This window comes from Lepisma saccharinum, chromosome 26 (assembly GCF_977018435.1).
Source record: "Lepisma saccharinum chromosome 26, izLepSacc3.1, whole genome shotgun sequence".
Taxonomy (NCBI): domain Eukaryota; kingdom Metazoa; phylum Arthropoda; class Insecta; order Zygentoma; family Lepismatidae; genus Lepisma; species Lepisma saccharinum.
The window spans coordinates 26,106,626-26,125,960 of NC_139254.1; the positions used below are offsets into that span (position 1 = coordinate 26,106,626).

At 38.9% G+C, this 19,335-nt stretch overlaps 1 protein-coding gene across 1 annotated transcript in view; it reads left to right on the forward strand.

Annotated features, from left to right (window-relative positions):
• The window catches only part of LOC145979599 (sodium channel protein Nach-like), a 121,888-nt gene that overhangs the window by 66,937 nt on the left and 35,616 nt on the right, over positions 1-19,335 (forward strand). The window contains exons 7-8 of the mRNA XM_083112565.1: positions 11,843-11,896; positions 13,146-13,248. Of these exons, the coding sequence (XP_082968691.1) occupies positions 11,843-11,896; positions 13,146-13,248 (157 nt within the window). The remainder of the gene's footprint in view (positions 1-11,842; positions 11,897-13,145; positions 13,249-19,335) is intronic.

The window sequence follows — 19,335 nt, forward strand, 5'->3', positions numbered from 1 at the left end:
CAGTGCAGACAAAAAAACTGCATAGCTCTATGTCAATTAGTTCTTGAGATTTGTATTTAGGAACCACTTTGGCCCCCCCCTGCCAAAAATTGGCTTTTATTGTATCGGTGTATATTGTCTCTATGATCAAAATTCTATGCTTAATCAGTTGGGTTCAGTACAGAGAAAAAAACTGCATAGCTCTATGTCAATTAGTTCTTGAGATATTAATTATTTTGTATTTAGGATCCACTTTGGGCTTTCCCCCCCCCCCCCTCTTCCCCCCCTGCCAAAAATTTGGCTTTTATTGTATTAGTGTATATTGTCTCTATGACCTTACTTGGGTTATTCCGCCAAATTATATGCTTCAAGTCTCCTATACTTTGGTGGAGCCTGTTCAGGTTCTATCCCCCGCGATGTGGGTTCCTCTGCCGATCCAGCAAAGGTGAGGAATCTGCTCTGTGCCCTGCCTTATATAGTTTTACAGAGCCAATCAGAAAACACCACATCAGCACATTATGTCGTAAGCATTTAATCAATTAATATTGCAGAACATGATGCAATAGAACTGGACTGGGAAGTAAATATGTATGGATGTCGGTAGGTGTGGGTGGGTAGGTGTAGGTGGGGGTGTGTGGGGGTGGGTAGGTATAGGTGGGGGTGTGTGGGGGTGTGTGGGGGTGGGTAGGGGTGGGTGGGGGTGGGGGTGCATCTTGACTTAGTTTTAAGTGCTGTGTTCAAAATAAAAATATAGTGGCTGGTAGCTGTATCCAAGCCCTATTATAATTTTTGTTTCTCTATTCTGTTACTAATTTTGATCCTAGGATAATTATATTTATGGGGGTGATTCTGCATAGCTGGAGTATTTTCTCCTGTGCGTACATCCCGTTTCTCTGCTGAGTGTACATGCAATCAGTACAGCAGCGCCGTGTCCCCGGGACTCTCCGGAACTAATCCATCAAGGCAATAGAACTGCTAATAAAACCGCAGGAGCTGCTAATAGAATTGCTGGAAGGAGAATTGCACAAAGTATTGATCGGCACCACTGTGTAAGCTCCATCATACAGCGCCACGGGAATTAAAGGAACTAATGCTCCAAGTATTGATCCGCTCTTCCTCTGGCAGTTAATTGGAGGAACTGCCGCTCCAGTATTGACCGGGCAAGGGAAACCTGCCTGGAGCGCCACGATGCGGGACTCGGAGGAACTGCCGCTCAAAGTATTGATCCGATGCACCCAAAAGAAATGCTCGCAGCGATCCGAACATATTTACAGGCAATAAAACTACCGGCGCTGCTAATAAGACTTGCCGCTAGGTCACTGAGAATCAATATATTGATTCTCCCCTATTAGAGAGAGTTGAGAGCTCTTGTATAAATATAAGCTCTGGGACAAAGCTGTGTTTTTAGATTTGTGGCTCATATACAACATCTATTCGGCCTACTGAGCAACATACTCAAATTTTGGAAAAAATCGATAATTTTGTTTCTCTTATATCTTCGGAACCATGAGCCCTAGAGACATGGGGTTTGTTGCTTTGGCATGAGCACGGCAAGATGCAACTTTTTGATGTCTATAAATTTTTCAAAATATCTTGTTGTTCTCTAGATCTTGAATAACTTGCCTAATTTTCAAGATAGGAGCATGGGGGTTGCATATTTGAAATCTAGAAGCTGTTTAGAAGTTTTGTTAAAAAATCGATAATTTTTTTAAATTTGAGATTTTTCAGAAACTATCAATACTGGAGACTTAAAATTTTGTAGACATATTCTATTCGAGATTCTCTACATTTTATGTCTCTATAATTTTCCTGTTATATGCAATATTTAAGCTGCAAATCTCTGATTTATGTATGTTCTATAAATAGAATTTTCTGAAAAGTGCAATATTAACAAAGTTGTTAATATCTTCGGAACCATGAATACTAGAAACATGGGGCTTGGTGATTTCTCATGGGCATTTCAAGATGCAACTTTTTGATCTCTATAATTTTTCAAAAATCTCTTGCCATTCTCTAGATCTTGAATAACTTGCCTATTTTTCTTGAATAACTCGCCTATATCATACAATATCAAGAGGGGCATATTTTTGACAAGTTTATGGACAACAATCTCACAGAAGTGCCTTTTTGTAAGAATAGGCACATCAATCTGAGGGGCTCTTCCTTTCTCATGGAATCCATGAGGGCTTTTTTACAAAAATCTTGGATTAGAGGGGGTTCCACACTAGAGCAAAAAGCTCATATAGGCATGTTGAGCTAGTTTTAAGTGTAGACAATTCTGCTGGAGGAGAGCTCTTCCTTTCTTGAGTTTATAATAGCACAAGTACCACTACTTGTTGTTGTTGATTTAGTTTATTTTACTTCGCGTTTTGTGCCTCTTGGCTAATTTGCGAAGATGGGGATGAGTGATGAAATGATGAAATTGATGAATGGACATTCACAAACAGCCAAGCCCGACCGGGATTCGAACCCGGGACCCTTGGCGTCGCAGCGCGATGTGCTAACCACTCGGCCACAGGGTCGGGCTGAAGACGAAAATGCTTGTTAATTTCTCTCATAATTGTTTCATTGTCTATTAATAGAAACCACGTATGTCACAAATAGACGCATTCTTTCTGTGAAAAATCCCATGTTTCGCACTTCGTGCTTCTCCATTTACTGTTATTTGGACATTCACTTGGAAGTTAAAACTTAGCTTTGTGTGTTTGTTTTCACGTGCATGTGTGTGAGAAGAATGGTGTGAACGTGTGTTCGATGTTTTTCTGGGCATTATTTTCGTTCAAAGCATTAATATAATTGTAAAATATGGAATTTACTGTAATGCAAGGAGTGAAAATATAAACCCAGTCCGTCTGGTTCGTTCCCAAACAACATTAAATAATGGAACGTAACGTGGACCGAGTATTATTCCATGTCGAGAACACGATACATTACGATCGACAATCTTCATCTCGTATTTCTCTTTGGCATCACTACTCAATTTACAGAGATGTATACCCGTGACTGGTATACAAGCCGCAGAATTGCAATGCTGATTGGGTTGTCTAGACACAAGGCGCTTGGTGGTCAGACATGGATGGCTTGCTTCAGTGCTTCTTCAATAGGGTCGTTACAACCCAGAAGTGTCCGTGACTGTAACTGATCAGGACATAATTATGTTTAATTTGCGATAATAATTATTATTCCTACTGTGAAATAAATACATTTACAGGAACTCTTTTTAGAACAACTCCGTCATTCAAATACATGTATTTCCAGGGGGTACTCGTTGCTATGTGCAGTACGTATGCATTACGTCATCTAGAAGGATCGTATTTGGGAGTGCTCGTTGCTATGTGCAGTATGTGTGCGCAGTCGTCCGTGGATGCATTACGTCATCGGGGAAGAGTTGGGTTTGGTGCGGGGCACATTTAGCTACTAACACGTCGCAAAAATCGGAACAAGCAGGTTGTTGATTTTGTAGCGTTCGATTTATTTTTATTGTATTTTTGTACTTGCAGACTGCAATCGTGTCTAATTGTGCTGTAACAAGCTATGAAAACTGTAACCAGAAAACTAAAAGAACTGACATAAAATATCATAGATTTCCAGTTGTTGAGTGTCAGTTTCCAGAAAGCCCCGCACTACATTGGCTGACTGCCTGAACTCCGCCCTGGCCCGAATTATCCTAAATGCGTCGGTTCCCGCACGGTGTCTGGTTAAGTAACAGACGCACAAAGACGATATATACATACATTTAATGTCTATAATACACATATACGAAGGACTATACAATAACTAAACAATATACACGAAGGACTGTTTATTCGGCTGTAGAATGTCTCTACAGCGCACTTGTAACCGCGCGCGTGTGACACGGTTCCTTTCACGACGACTCTCTGATGACGACTGTTCTTTTCTTGTGGCAACGCCCAAGCTAAGCGCCTGGCTCAACTCTCGGGACGTTCCCGAATTTACTTGTGGGTGTAAGTTCCCGTAATCAAGAATGCGGGAGGTTCCGCAGTTTCTTACTCCCCCACACTTCACATGAATAACTCACACATATACACAAAAATGGAAAACAAGATTAAAAACACTAATTATATACATTGTTCACCGAACACACTCCCCCCCGTTGAAATATTAATTTCAACCACAATCAATAATTTCAATGGAGTACACTTATGTCTCCTTAGAATAGGGGAGAGGAGCAAGTTTCACAATTGGACGTCTGTATTGTCCATCAGCTGTTCGCACTGTCACTGATCGTACTGATTTGACTGGTCCTGGATGAACTTTCAGTACTCTTCCTAGCTTCCATTGCTGTGGAGGGGTAGATTCTTTCAACAACACCAGATCTCCTATCTGTAGATTTTCCTTCTTCTCCATCCACTTGGGCCGCTGCTGGAGTCTGGACAAGTACTCTGTTGCCCACCGTTTCCAAAAATGTTGCGTCATTTTTTGGATCAATTGCCACTTAGACAAACAATTCGACGTGGATGACGTAAAGTCTGCTTGTGGTACAGCCAGTAACGAATCACCGGTTAAGAAGTGTCCTGGCGTGAGTGCCGTTAGGTCATTTGGATCACTACTTAACTCCGTTAATGGTCTCGAGTTAAGACACGCCTCTATTTGTGTCAATAACGTGATGAATTGCTCATAAGTGAGTAATGTTGAGCCCATAACTCTTTTCAAGTGATATTTCACTGCCTTCACTGAAATTTCCCATACTCCACCCCAGTGTGCTGCTCCCGGTGGATTGAAATTCCATTGTATGCCTTGAGAGGCCGTAACATCTGACACCGATTGGACGTGCTCCTTTTGTCGCATGAATTGAAGTAGCTTTTTCAATTCTCTGTTTGCCCCTACGAAGTTCGTTCCGCAATCGCTGAAGATCTGGTTAGGTTTGCCACGTCTGGCCACAAACCTACGTAATGCAGCAATGAATGTAGGCGTTGATGCATCATTTACCGCTTCCAAGTGAATTGCTTTGGTTGCAAGACACACGAAAAGGGCGACGTATCCTTTGGTGATTTTTGAAGACCTGAGTTGGCAACTCTTTATTGAAAATGGGCCGCAGTAATCTAAACCTGTATTTGCAAATACTCGGCCTGGATTGACGCGAGGGGCTGGCAAACTACCCATGAGTTGAGTTGCTGTCAACTGTTTTTCCTTAAAGCATTCTTTGCACTTAAACACAATTTTTCGAATTAAGTCCCTCCCTCGTATAATCCAAAAACGTTGCTGTAGGACAGCGAGAAGCAATTGTGGGCCCGCATGTAAATGTTTCAAATGTTCATGTTTCACGATGAGCTCTGTAAGTTTATGTTCACGAGGTAACAGAATGGGATGTTTCTTGTCAATTGTCATTTGTGCATTGTGTAAACGTCCACCTACTCTCAGAATTCCCTCCTGGTCCAGGAAAGGAGTCAAATTGAGTAATTGGTTGTTCGAAGGCAAAGGATTCCCTTCTTTCAAATGCTTTATTTCTGTAGGGAATGCTGTAATTTGTGCTTGTTTCACTAACACACGCAACGTGTGATTAAGTTCGCGTGCTGAGAGGGGTCCAAACTGACGTTCATTAACACTTCGCTTGGTGTTGTGCATAAATCTGAAACACCAAGCTACTACTCGTTCGAGCTTTGATAAGTTTGAATACTTGTTTACTAATAACTCCTCCACCTCGACCGAAGACTGTAATACGAGAAGACCCTTTTTTCTCTCTCTCTCAACTTCAGCTGTTCCTGCTGCATTGACCGTGCGTGTAGGATTGAATGACTGATTATGTAACCACTGTGGGCCGAAGAACCAAATATCACGTTCGAGCAGGGTTGAGGGAGAAATTCCTCTTGTCGACAAATCAGCTGGATTCTCTTCACTGCACACGTGGAACCAATTCTCTGCAGGGAGAACGTCGTGTATTTTAGCAACTCTGTTGGCAATAAATGTACGCCAATTAGAAGGAGAAGAGTTTATCCAACACAACACTATTGTAGAGTCAGTAAATGCAAGCATATCCGTAATGTTCAAATGAAGAGCTTCCTTTATTGTCTGCAGCAACCGTATGAGTAACACTGCAGCACAGAGTTCGAGTCTCGGGAGAGTCACTTTCTTCAGAGGCGCGACTCTCGTTTTGCTTGCTACGAGATGCACTTCAACACTTCCGTCGCTGTATGTAGAACGTAAATAGGCAGTGGCCGCATAGGCCCGCTCGGAACTGTCACAAAAGCCTATCAGTTCGCACGTTAGCGGTTTTGAAGACACGATGCGCCTAGGTACCTTAATATCCTGCAACGTATGCAACTCCGCCCGAAAACTTCGCCATGCAATTTCTAGTTCTGGTGGAAGTACATCGTCCCAATCAAGTTTAACTTGCGAAAGTGTTTGCATGAAGATCTTTGCTTTGACAGTTACTGGAGATATCCATCCTAGGGGGTCAAATATTTTCGCGATGTCTGATAACAGAATGCGCTTGGTCAATTGCTCATGAATTGCGGGTTGCGTCACTGACACTGCGAATTCGTCACTCGCTGGATGCCATTCGATCCCGAGTGCCTTTATATGTTCATTTATGCTCACATCCAATGCAAAGTTCGTTTCTCGCAAATGTACAGGGATTTCATTCAGTACTTCTGAATTGTTTGAGCACCATTTCCGCAATTCGAAACCACCTCTTTGTAGAAGTTCACTTATTTGTTTTTGTAACGCGATAGCTTGCGTTACTGTATCACTGTCAGTCACTAGATTGTCTACAAAGAAGTCTCTCAATGTAATCGCCGCTGCTTCAGGGAAGTCTGCCTCTTCGTCGCGGGCCAGCTGTTGTAAACACCTGGTGGCTAAGAAAGGAGCACTAGCCGTACCAAATGTCAGTCTCTGTAATCTGAAGTCTCGTATCTCTTCTTGTTTTGGTACCGCGAAACTAACAGATTCCACGCCTCCTCGTAGTTTGCATCTGTTATTGCGATGGACTGAATTAATAATGACGGTTCACCCTGTAATGCCGAATTCAAGTATTGCAACTTCTGAGCGCCACTGAGGTGTTTGTTGTCATGAACCGATGCCACGAGTAAGTCCCGAAATGACAACCATTCATGTATGTCACCACTGAATTCTGGTAATGTCAGTTTTGGTAACCGAACGTCACTTTTCGCATCACTGTTCACCGCGACCGCGACAACGGGAGAAACGGCTTCCTTCTGTTTTTGGTAAAGGGAGCCCAACAAGAACTCTAATCTGTCTTGCACCGCACTTAGTTCATCGTAGTACTCGGAGAACAATGTTTCTTCGCACTGTTTAGCGAGATTCACAAGTAATGCACTACAGTCTGCACTTAGTTGAAGGACCTTGTCTATGTAGACTTGAAGTGTCGCACTTTCCAGCTTTGGTGAAGCTGACTTGTTTTCAATCCGAGTAACTTCCCGCTTGAGGACTGTCTTTGCCGCCTGTAACTGCTCCATGTTGACACGTCGTACAAAAGACGCTAAACGCATATGGCGGACCGAGGGTGTGGCACGTTGACTCTTCTTCTGGCTCGTTGATTTCCCGACGACAAACTACCGGAATACGGCACGAATACTACAATTGCGACGCATCCGGCCCGGAGGACCATTTGTTGAGTGTCAGTTTCCAGAAAGCCCCGCACTACATTGGCTGACTGCCTGAACTCCGCCCTGGCCCGAATTATCCTAAATGCGTCGGTTCCCGCACGGTGTCTGGTTAAGTAACAGACGCACAAAGACGATATATACAAACATTTAATGTCTATAATACACATATACGAAGGACTATACAATAACTAAACAATATACACGAAGGACTGTTTATTCGGCTGTAGAATGTCTCTACAGCGCACTTGTAACCGCGCGCGTGTGACACGGTTCCTTTCACGACGACTCTCTGATGACGACTGTTCTTTTCTTGTGGCAACGCCCAAGCTAAGCGCCTGGCTCAACTCTCGGGACGTTCCCGAATTTACTTGTGGGTGTAAGTTCCCGTAATCAAGAATGCGTGAGGTTCCGCAGTTTCTTACTCCCCCACACTTCACATGAATAACTCACACATATACACAAAAATGGAAAACAAGATTAAAAACACTAATTATATACATTGTTCACCGAACACCAGTTAATAATTGCGTAAGTAAACAGTGAATTCATGCTTGTAGACGAAATGTAAAAAATACAAGTGTGCAGTGCCAATTATTGTGAAGAAGACTATGTGCGATATCTGTAAGCAGAACTTCTGTATTTTCCACCAAAGAACGTGCTGAAGCCAACTGCAGTGCCATCGCTAAAATTACACCCAATTACTTTAGTACCAAAAAATCGAGGAAATGGTGTAGTTCTCCTAAACCCTTATCTTCACAATATGATTCGCTTGTAGGACGTGTTGATAAGGTTTGCAGAGATGTACACTACGAAAGACATGCAATATGGAGACTATGCTGCCAAAAAGAGAAAAATATATAGACGAAGGTATATACACAAACTGCAAGCAATGTTTCGTTGTTGGAAAACATATTCGATCGTTTACAAAGGAGAAACACACATTTGCATAGTGAAGCAAATAAATTAAAGATTACAAACAACCTCTTTCAACCTGCTTTAACTAAATAAAGAAGTTCAAAATCTACAAGGTAACCTAACCGACAGTACTACAAGAAAAGTCATCAATATCTTGAAAATGTGTTCAACTAGTGCGAAGTACATAGTGAACCTAACTGATTTGTTATGTACATTTTATGTAAGTCGGATTTATAATTACTAACAAATTGATTTATTTATTTAACAAAAACCGATGTTGATTGTGATTTGTATGTTCACATTATTTTGAAAAACGTTGTCGGAAATGTGCATTTCGAAGATCGCATATTGACTTTCACGCTATTGGAAATGAAATTCACTTACATCTTCAATTCGAGTTACATAGCGTTGTATGCACGATGGCAAATATTACATGAGCGAATATTACACCCATCATTGAAATTTTTGCAACTTTGTTCAATTTTGGTATTTTAAATTTATTGTGGATAATTTTTTACCCTTGTACTCAATATAAACCAATGGAGGTTACATTATTTATATGTAGTACATTCCTGTCAAAAAGAGCAAGATCTGTGATTAGTGTAATGCAAGTTACTTCTTTAATGTACAAATGTGTGTCGCATATCAGCCATGGAGTATATTGTCCGGTTATACAACTCAGACACACATGGAAATGGAAATGGAAAATCTGCGGAAAAAGTCCTTTAACGAATAATAATTCGTACAGTTGCACGGTCAATCATTGTGAGTTCATGTAACTTTTCTCCTTTATTGTTTAATTAAACTAAGACCTAAGATCATAAATCTATTTCCATAGGATTGAATTAGTATGTTAAGACATCTAAGTTTGATGTTCCTAGCACTCATCAAGTATTTCGAGTAGGTTAAGTTAGTTAAATTAGTACTTGTACACTTTGGCTCGTTTTCTGCACGCGTGTGTATGTAAAGTTCTTAATACGAAAAACTAGAACTATGACAACGATAACTTGCAGCCAAATTTGAACCAGAGAAATTTAAAATATATGCAAATTACAAACTGGAATTGCGTTTTCAAAGTCTGAAACTACTATCTTACAAACTATTTCGTCATTCTTCCTCCATATAAAACTTTCCAAAAAAAAATTGCATGTGGAACTTTGATCCGTAAATTATTGTACAGTAAATAAATATATGAAGAAGGTAGGGATTCTTTCGAATTTAGAGTAAGTTTCAAATACAGAGTAAAATTTTTATGTAGATTGTATATTGCTTCTTTCACTTGATAATTTGAAAAATAAAGTTACATTATGGAGAACGGTAAAGATTGGATTTTAAGTATATCAGTATAATTTTAATACTTTCTGATGTTATGTAAAATTTGAAATGTTCTTGGAAATGATTGCAACGTTTAAAATGAATAAGAAGGAACGATTCAGTCAGAAAAGTAAATATTAGGCTTTTGTACTGCGTTGTGTTAAATGTTGTAAATATGTAGATTGTACCGGATTACTATCGGATTAAAAATTACGGATTTTCAAGTTTGGACTCCAATTAAAAGTTAACCAGTAGAACCACATAAAAACGAGTTACATCAAAATTCAGCTTATTCAATTCTGTTTAAATCTATAGTTACCATTTTTTTTTCGATTATGCCTTCTATTTTTATCGTCGTGAGAACAAAATACGATTTTTTTTAGTTTGGCAAACTATCGCTCTCTTTGAAATTCTATAAATAAAGAACGGATGTTTTTTATTTATAGATTCTATATTATAGTTTTTATTTACTTATTATCAAAACTCTAATATCCATAATTTGTAAAAGGATAATACTCCTGTGACGTTCTGTGAGGCCCGTAGTACCTCGGAGGCCTCTGTCGAACTCCGTGGGGGAGTAGTTAGAACAGCTCACTACGACGCCAGGGGTCCCGGGTTCGAATCCAATCGGGCAATACATTGATTTGTCCTTAATGAGAAAATTGAGAATTTAGTAAATGTGATAGTATATGTGGAAACAAGGATTGATTGATTGATTTGCTTTATTTTACTTCGCTTCTTGTGCCACTTTTGGCTAATTTGCGAAGATAGGGATGAGTAATGAAGTAATGAAATTGATGAATGAACACTCACGAACATCCATGCCCAGGCCAGGATTCGAACCCGAACCACTGGCGTTGAAGCGCGATGTGCTAACCACTACGCCAAGGAGACCGGCTTGTGGAAACAAAGAAGGGGAAGCCAAATCTTTCAATCAATTGTTTCTTTGTAACTCTTTCACTATGCAATTCTTCTTTAGCATGCAACGTTTTTTATTAAAATCATAATACGATTTATGAATTGATGAAATCTGAAATGCTAATGAGAACACGGACAACCTTCTTTGTAATATATCGATCAGGTTTCAGAAACATGAATTTTTACAATACGTTTGAATGTGCAATTTTCCCTCTTTTAAAAGTAGCATGTTTTAATTATGTTACTTATCATTACAGAAATACCTCCATACCATCCCGAAGTATGATAATTAAGGTTCGAGGTAATTGAGGGTTCGATGTGCTGACCCCAGGTCAACCCATTACTGGTTGAAGATCTCCAGTCCTCTAGGTAGGATTGTGGAAGGGAGACTGGTAGTCGGGAGATAGGCCAAGGTCCTTCGAGGGCTGTCAAGCATGGGTTATTAAATGTATTTACGAGGAAAATTCTTGGGATCTGGGCATTGACTTTTTGAAAAAGAATTTACCAGGCCGGTCTCACGAAGGTTGAGAATGACTGCTCTAGTGTTCATGACTTTGCTCTATCCAGGCTAGAAAGGAAAGCGTAAAGTTTAGCACATACGGTTTGAGGTCAGTGCATATAATATATTCATTTTCTCAATGACAACAGGCCTCTCCTGAGTTTAAAAAAAACGCACAAATTTTACCACATGATTTACACCTGGCAAAAAAGCAAATTAAAAAATAATAGCAGAATATGGTGACATCTGTTAACCTTCCCACAAAAAAACCTCAATATAAAACTTATATGTCAAATACAGATGAGAACTTTTTGAATTATTTTTTTACATTTTGTATCTCAATTTCATTCAAAGACAGTTAACGAAATAAATCTTTTATTCCCTTTGAAGTAAAGAATTGCATATTTTGTGGTTTTGACAGTGTTTGGAAATAGCGTTATAGGTGGTGGCATCACTGTAGCTACGTACAAAATTTTCTAGTTGTAGCAGTAGAGGCACCACACTTGAAAAATGTAGCTGTAGTTGTAACAGATTCAGATACTTATGAAAGAAAAAACATACTGTTTTAACACTTAATCATGTATTTGAAAGAAAAATATGGAAAATAATTTTATTTTAATTATCTTTACAGCTGGCCACAAGGAGTGTAACATTAGTGGAATGGCTTGCTTAGAGAAACATTCAGGTAATGTAATAAAATACTTTTGCTGGCTATAACCTTTTCCTGAAGGTTTTCCTATGTTTAAGAATAGGATTGTAAGGTGTCATGTTTAACTATTTGTACTTTATAGCCCAGCCCCGTAGCCAGTTATTTTGGCACCCTAGCCAAGTTTGTGGTTTGCCACCCCCCGCCCCCACCACCACACTATCAAGTACTGGCTTTTATGTGCATCCTTCGATATAATCTTCTTATGTCTTGAAACCAACGAAACACAGATACCTGGTGTGCATGGAGGTGGCTTTCCCAGAGGGAGCTCTGCACTTGTGGATGGTTCTGTTCAGCAAGAGACTGAACAGACTACAAAGCAGATATACTTTTAATACGAATAAAAGTGATAAGGATAATTTAATAAAAAAAAATGTACATTATTATGTGGTGAAGTGGCACTGCTTAACTTTTTTTTACGGTAGTTTAAAAATGACATGAGAAATTGACAGTCTTACACCGCCATTTCAACAGTCAATATAACTTATGCCACACTTTCTGTCTTTCCCAGTGCAGTATCTTGTGATTCTTTCCCTCTCCAGAAAACCTAATATCATTGAAAGTAAATTTGTTTTCCAATCATTCAAATGCCAACAGCGGTTATGCACCTTTTTACATTTTTCTTTGTATACGTTTTTCTGCCCACTTTCCAGCCTGTAATCCTTTTGTTTTTATTGAAGGATATTAATTTTTGGGTGCTGTCCACTAGCACACAATAATGTGAAAGTGTGCCGTCGTGGTATATGAAAGGCGTCACGAGCGCACAACATCCAGTGCTGTGTTGCCACATCAATGATTGTGTAATGGCTGACCTTCCTTCTGAGATCATCCTTCCTTCCCTCATTGAAATGACCTCTTTGGATTGAAGTTATTTTTGTTAGGTTAGGTTAGGTTCGATTGTAAAGAAAGAATTTAAGAGTAATTATAAAATTAGCATATAGAAATAAAATTATTACGCAAATATGCATTCATGTTGAAAAGGGAACAATTGAAACAACGTGGCAAAATCGCCATGGATTTTGTGCGCTCCTGGTACACATTTTTAACCACAAGCGCACGCAGGCTTTTGTTTGTGCGATCCCAGCCGCCTAATTTTTAGTGGCACATCTCAAATTTATCATCATAGTATTCCAGGGTTGTAGAGCTACGGGTTATTAGTTATTTGTCACATACATACATTAAATTTAAATTCTTTCACATGTTTCAATATTACTTTTATTTCTTCCAGAGGTAATTCTTAAGCTTCTTACTCAAAAGAAGGAACCATTGTGCAGCTGCTTACAACAATGTGACAGTGTTATCTACAGTATAGACAGTGTTAATATAGGACCGTAAGTACTATTTCGTGCATTATTAACATTATATTATGTTTTGATGTATACAACTAATTATTATTGTATCCTGGCTTGCTTTTATTGGTGAAAACATTCCCCATGTGCATTGCACTTTTAAGCTGCGGTAGCTCAGTCGTTAGGGCGTCTGACTACCATACGAGAGACCCGAGTACGATCGATCGGCGGGAGAGAACCGGGATTTTTTCCACCTGTTGAAGCGGCTCCTGCGCCCACCCAGCGTGACTACCTGGAGGAAATTATGGTGGGGGGCGTAAAGGCGTCCAGGGACGATGTGCTGATCACATCACCCCCACCTTCGGTCGATATTAAGAAAGTGCAGAGCCCTAGCTCCACACCCCTATACGCCTTACAGGGATGGTGCAAAGCACAGGGGAGCACTTTACTTTTTTCTTTTATTGCACTTTGCATCAGGCTACATTATTAAATTTAAAATCCGATAGCGTAAATAATTGTAAGAAATATCTAATAAACAAATTTAGAGGAAACAACATTTTGGATATTACAATACAAAATTATATGCCCAGTATATAATAGACAATAGAGAATAGTCTTTATATGTAAGGACAATGTAATAAATACTAGTATTTTGCATTGCTGTCTTTCCTAAATTTCACAATTTATCTGTTTTACCCCATATTGGAAGGGGTTGATATTACCACCTTAAGGAAAAATTGCTAATAATTAAGAGATTTATTAAAATAAAATCAATTATCATATTTCAAAATGAAGACCAGTCTTTGCACTGTATCGGATAGCACACATGAGTAAAAATTTATTTCTGTAAAGGAACAAGAAATGCACAAACAAAAGTCTGCAAACTCATATTATCCGCACAGATATTACATATTACACCTGTGTGGTCACAGAAAAATTATCTCACACATTGGAAATTAATAAATTATGTGTAGTTGTTTTGAATCTGCTGTACGAAATCATGTTTACGTGTAAGTTAGTCTGAGCCACAGAGAAGGAAAACAAATGGAGAGGGGAACAGAGAACTTTTGTGCCACGGAAGCTTGAATTCTTCTAATAGAGTGATTTTCTGTGTGTCCGGACCCACACTATATACGCCCTTGTTTAGTACTCATCAATGCAATAAAACTCAGATGAAATTAGGTATTTCTTTCTCCGTCTGAACTTTCATCAAGGCTTTTGACCCCCTTAATCAGAGGGTCTGCGCACGTCCATGATCATGAACATGTCCTACAGTTCTCAAATTTCCTCATCCTCCTTACAAAGGGTAGATGAAAATGTAACTCTTCATGTACACCAATACAATGATTATGATACCGCAAGGAACAAAGGTGACAATAAATCCAATCTTCACCACGACACCAACGTTTGCATACAGGGCACTGACTGTGTCGTTAGATGCATATGTTAATGAAATACGGTGTGAATTTGTAATGGAATCGTGAAGGGTCGCGAGTAATACACTTCATTTTTTTGGCGATTTATGAGATTTGAAAACGATTACAAGCAACAGAAGCTTATCTTTCTGAAATGTCCATATTATATCGAATTGCTTTGCTCTCCCCCGAATTGCAAACTTTTATGTAAATGTGTCAGGATGACGCACATCACCATGAACCATTGCTCTAGCTTTGTTGTTACTACATATGCAGATCACTATCTCATGTAATATTCTGCTTACATCTTAGCTTCTAACAGTAAAAAGTAACATTAGCTGTATTTTTTAGCACAATCTCGAGTACTTCCCTTTCAACATGCCCTGAATTCTTATTTTCGCCAGTTCAGATGAGTACGCAGTTGAAAGTGACAATCAAGACCACTGATGTTGTAAACCCGCAATTAATTTTATTCACCGAACACAGCATGTGCTGTGATGCATAACCTAACCTTGAGTGTGCCCATATTCCTCACTTGCCCATTTTCCCCCTAGTTCCCCTACCGTCTACGATTTCCTATATTATTTTAGATTGATATCAATAATACATGAATAATAATTGTTTGACATTTTTCTTTACAATGAAGCATAGAATGATAGCCCAGTCAATGAAGGACAAAATAAAGCCAATGTGGGGAATAATTCCGCTAAACCATAATTTTCATCAGTTCTTACAAAACTACTACTAGTGCCAAATCCCCGAAGTCGCTGCCCCTCCTCGCGATGCTTCCCCCCCAGTGCCCCCCAACATCAATTTCGCAGACTCTCAGTGATTGAGCTATATCTCCATACAATCGTTGTAGGCAAGTCATCTTCTTTTAGTCTTAATCCTCATTAGATGCGCTACAAAAAAATATTCTCTTTAATTTTTAGATAATGTCGGTGGTTTTGCCGTAATTTAAAATATAATCTTCAAAAAGTGATTTTTTTTAATACTTTATACAGTGCGTCCATTTCGATCTGCAGCCGAGAGATCGGGAGAAACGTGGCGGGCGGCGCTGACGGAGATGCCGACATTTGAGGCCTGTAATGCCCGCTTATTTTTGTGGACATCTTGCAAAACGAGCACTAACCTGTGTTATAACACGCAAAAGTTCTTCTGTAATTCTTCCAAGTTCCACCCTTATATACACAAATAAATACGCTTTAGAAATTATATTAAGAGCCACAGATAATACTCTGTAAAACATTTTAATCATAGTTTTGACCAGTAACGTCCTGCTTAAGTTTATATCCTTGAAAGAGTTTTGTGTCGATGGGGATCGTTTGGAGGTTTCGAATGTGCAACACTGTATCAAGATTACGCTGCAGACGAACCGTTAAAAGCTAATGGTGTTCGTGAGCTTCCTTGCAATCCGAAATCTCCTAGCTCAAGTTTTTTGTTCCTTCGCGACTACAGAGCTGTGAATATAGTGGCAGGCAGATGTAAACCAAGAGCGTGTTAATTTCGTACTGTGCGTAAGAGTGTTATTCTTGGTTACTTGCCGTTACTTGTTTGTGTTATTGCAGTGTGTATGTGTGTTGTGTCAGTCAGACGATTGGAATGCCAGCCGCAAGATTCACTTTAGAACAAAGATTTTTTATGTATGACACGTACCTACGTGAAAACAGACTCGTGTCGAGACGCGTGTAGGCAATTTGTACAGAAATTCCCAGGCGTTTCACCTCCACATAGAGATACGGTTAGACGTCTTGTCCTTAAATTACGAGAAACTGGATCGTTAAATTTTAAAACACCTAAGCAAAAACGACGGATTCTAACCGAAGCAAAACTCGATGAAATTGGTGCAGCGTTAGAACGTTCTCCAAACAAACCTCTACGCCGTGTTTCACAGGAGATGGGCGTGTCAAAATCATCAGCACATACAGCCACTAAGCTACTAAAATTAAAACCGTACAGAGTTTCTATAGTGCAAGAATTACGGCCCCCTGACAACGTAAGTAGAGTAAATTTCTGTAATTGGGTTTTGCAGAATATTGTAGATGGTATTGTTGATCCACAGTTAATATTTTTTTCGGATGAGGCATGGTTTCACTTGCGTGGTCATGTTTGTTCACAGAACAATAGATACTGGAGCACTGAAAATCCCCGAATAATACACGAAGTTCCGTTACACGATGCAAAAATTGGTGTGTGGTGTGCTGTAAGTGCCAAAAGAATAATAGGGCCTATATTTTTTGAAGACACAATAAATTCAGAGAGGTACCGCACACAAATACTCGCGCCGTTTTTTCAGTTGTTATCAGATAATGAGAGACAATATGGGTATTTTCAACAAGATTCGGCCACAGCCCATACCGCCGCTGATTCTTTGGACGCTATAAGGGAGGTGTTTGATGACAGAATAATTTCAAGAGGTTTATGGCCTTCACGTTCGCCAGATCTTACCGTATGTGACTATTATTTGTGAGGAACCTTGAAAAATAGAGTCTACCGAAATAACCCTCATAGCATCGACGAACTAAAAGACAATATAAGGGCAGAACTAGGAAGAATTACGGAAGAAGAACTTTTGCGTGTGAATCTAAATTTCATCAAACGATGCCAGGAATGTGTGAATGTAGGTGGACATCACTTTGAACAACTCTTATAACACAGGTTAGTGCTAGTTTTGCAATATTTATATAAATGTCTGCATATGTCCATAAAAATATGCGGGCATTACAGGCCGCAAATGTCGACACCTCCGTCAGCGCCGCCCGCCACGTTTCTCCCGATCTCTCGGCTGCAGATCGAAATGGACGCACGGAGTTTTGGCCTTGTAACTTTTGAACAATTTAATTGACAAGAAATTGTTTCGAATAAAAGTTGTAGTTTATTTTATAACCTTTAAAAAGATATAAGTTTTAATGTATTTTAATGAAGGGTACACCATAAAATGTATCTCCAAATGGAGGATAGTCCAAAAGTGTGTTTCTTTATCACAGTCGGGCGGTTAAGTCCGGAATCATTGATTTTTATATAAAAGCAAGATACTTGGTAGAAATAATTGTTGTACCACTTCAGATATGTTCAGTCAAGTAGCCAGTCGCCATCTGCGTTCTGATGGACAAAATCTTGAAACGAGTCCACCATATTGGATATTTTTGACTTGACATATCTCGGGAACGGTGGCACCTATCAACTTATGTTTTGTTTTTCTCAGAAATGTTCCAAATAGTGAAAACTTCATAAATATATTAATATATTTGAAAAATGACAAATAATAGTTTTGTAAAAAAGCTCACTATTTATAACACTTTATGTGAATAACGGCAAATTGAAAGTCTTAATAATTCTGGAACTACACAATACTATTTTATATCTTGTAAGGTTAGAAAATGTTTGTTAGAAGACTTTAGATGAACTGAACCCTTAATATACGTTTTTTTTATATTTATAAATGTATATTTAATAACATTTTAAAGAGAAATACAAATTATATACAACCCAATTTGATTTCTGAAAATGGATTGAAAGAAAAACACGTAATCATTGTAATTAATGACACGAAAATAGTGAAAATTATTTAGAAAATATTTTGATATGAATTTTTCATAAGATCGTTTCGCTTCTTTGATCAGGTTTCAAAATCGTATCCTTATATTCGCATGATGTAGTGGAAGCAAGATTTTCCATTCAACTCTTGGAACTTCAAGTGTACTGTTTAGTTGCGACGTATTTTATGAATTCTCTGTAGTTATTACCCACTATATAGTATTGTCAGCCATTGAGGTATCCAAGAACCATTGTCGCTTTGTACATCTTCATTAGAAATCAGCAAATCTTGGATGACAACAAGGCCACTTACAACAAAGATAACAATCCTATGACTATAAGTGCTGGAGGTTCTTTCATGATACAGAATTTTATTAGTCCAAAATCCTCATGTTGACAAAAGTTCTATCCATGTCAAAACGAGTATACCAGATTGGGATGTTTCCCAATACCTATACATTTTCGGAAAGCCTTAAGCTCAGAACGTTTTTCTCTTTATAATCTTTTATTCCCTCGTATAATATCTAAGATATTAAAGTTAAAATATACAAAACAGTAATTTTGCCTGTAGTATTGTATGGACGTGAAACTTGATCCCTTACATTAAAAGAGGGACATAAATTAAGAGAATTTGAAAATAAAATCCTTAGGAAAATATTTGGACCTAAAAGGGGATGAGGAGACAGGTGAATGGAGAAGGTTATATAATTTAGAACTGCATAATATTTATTCATGTTCAGATATTATTAGAATAATTAAATCAAGAAGACTTAGGTGGGCAGGCGATGTGGTATGAATAGGAGAGGAAAGTAGAGTTTACAGGATTTTTGTTGAGCAACCTGATGTTAAGAGACCTGTAGGAAGGCCAAGATGAAAATGGAGCCATAATGTTGAGATGGGCCTAAAGGACATCAGTATAGATTGAAATGATTGGATTGATCTTGCCCAGGATACGGACAGATGGAAGGCTTGTGTTGCTGCAGTTATAAACTTTCGGGCTTAAGAATGCTAGAGAGTAAGTGAGTGAATTAAGCTCAGAACCTTTCAGCCTTCAAGATCGGATGAGTTAAGAAATTGCAAGTAAAGGAACCGCCTTGTGTTGAAATGTTATGAACTGAGTTGATAGCAATCACACTGTGCAACATAGTTTGAATAGCATTTAAAACTTCAACTCATC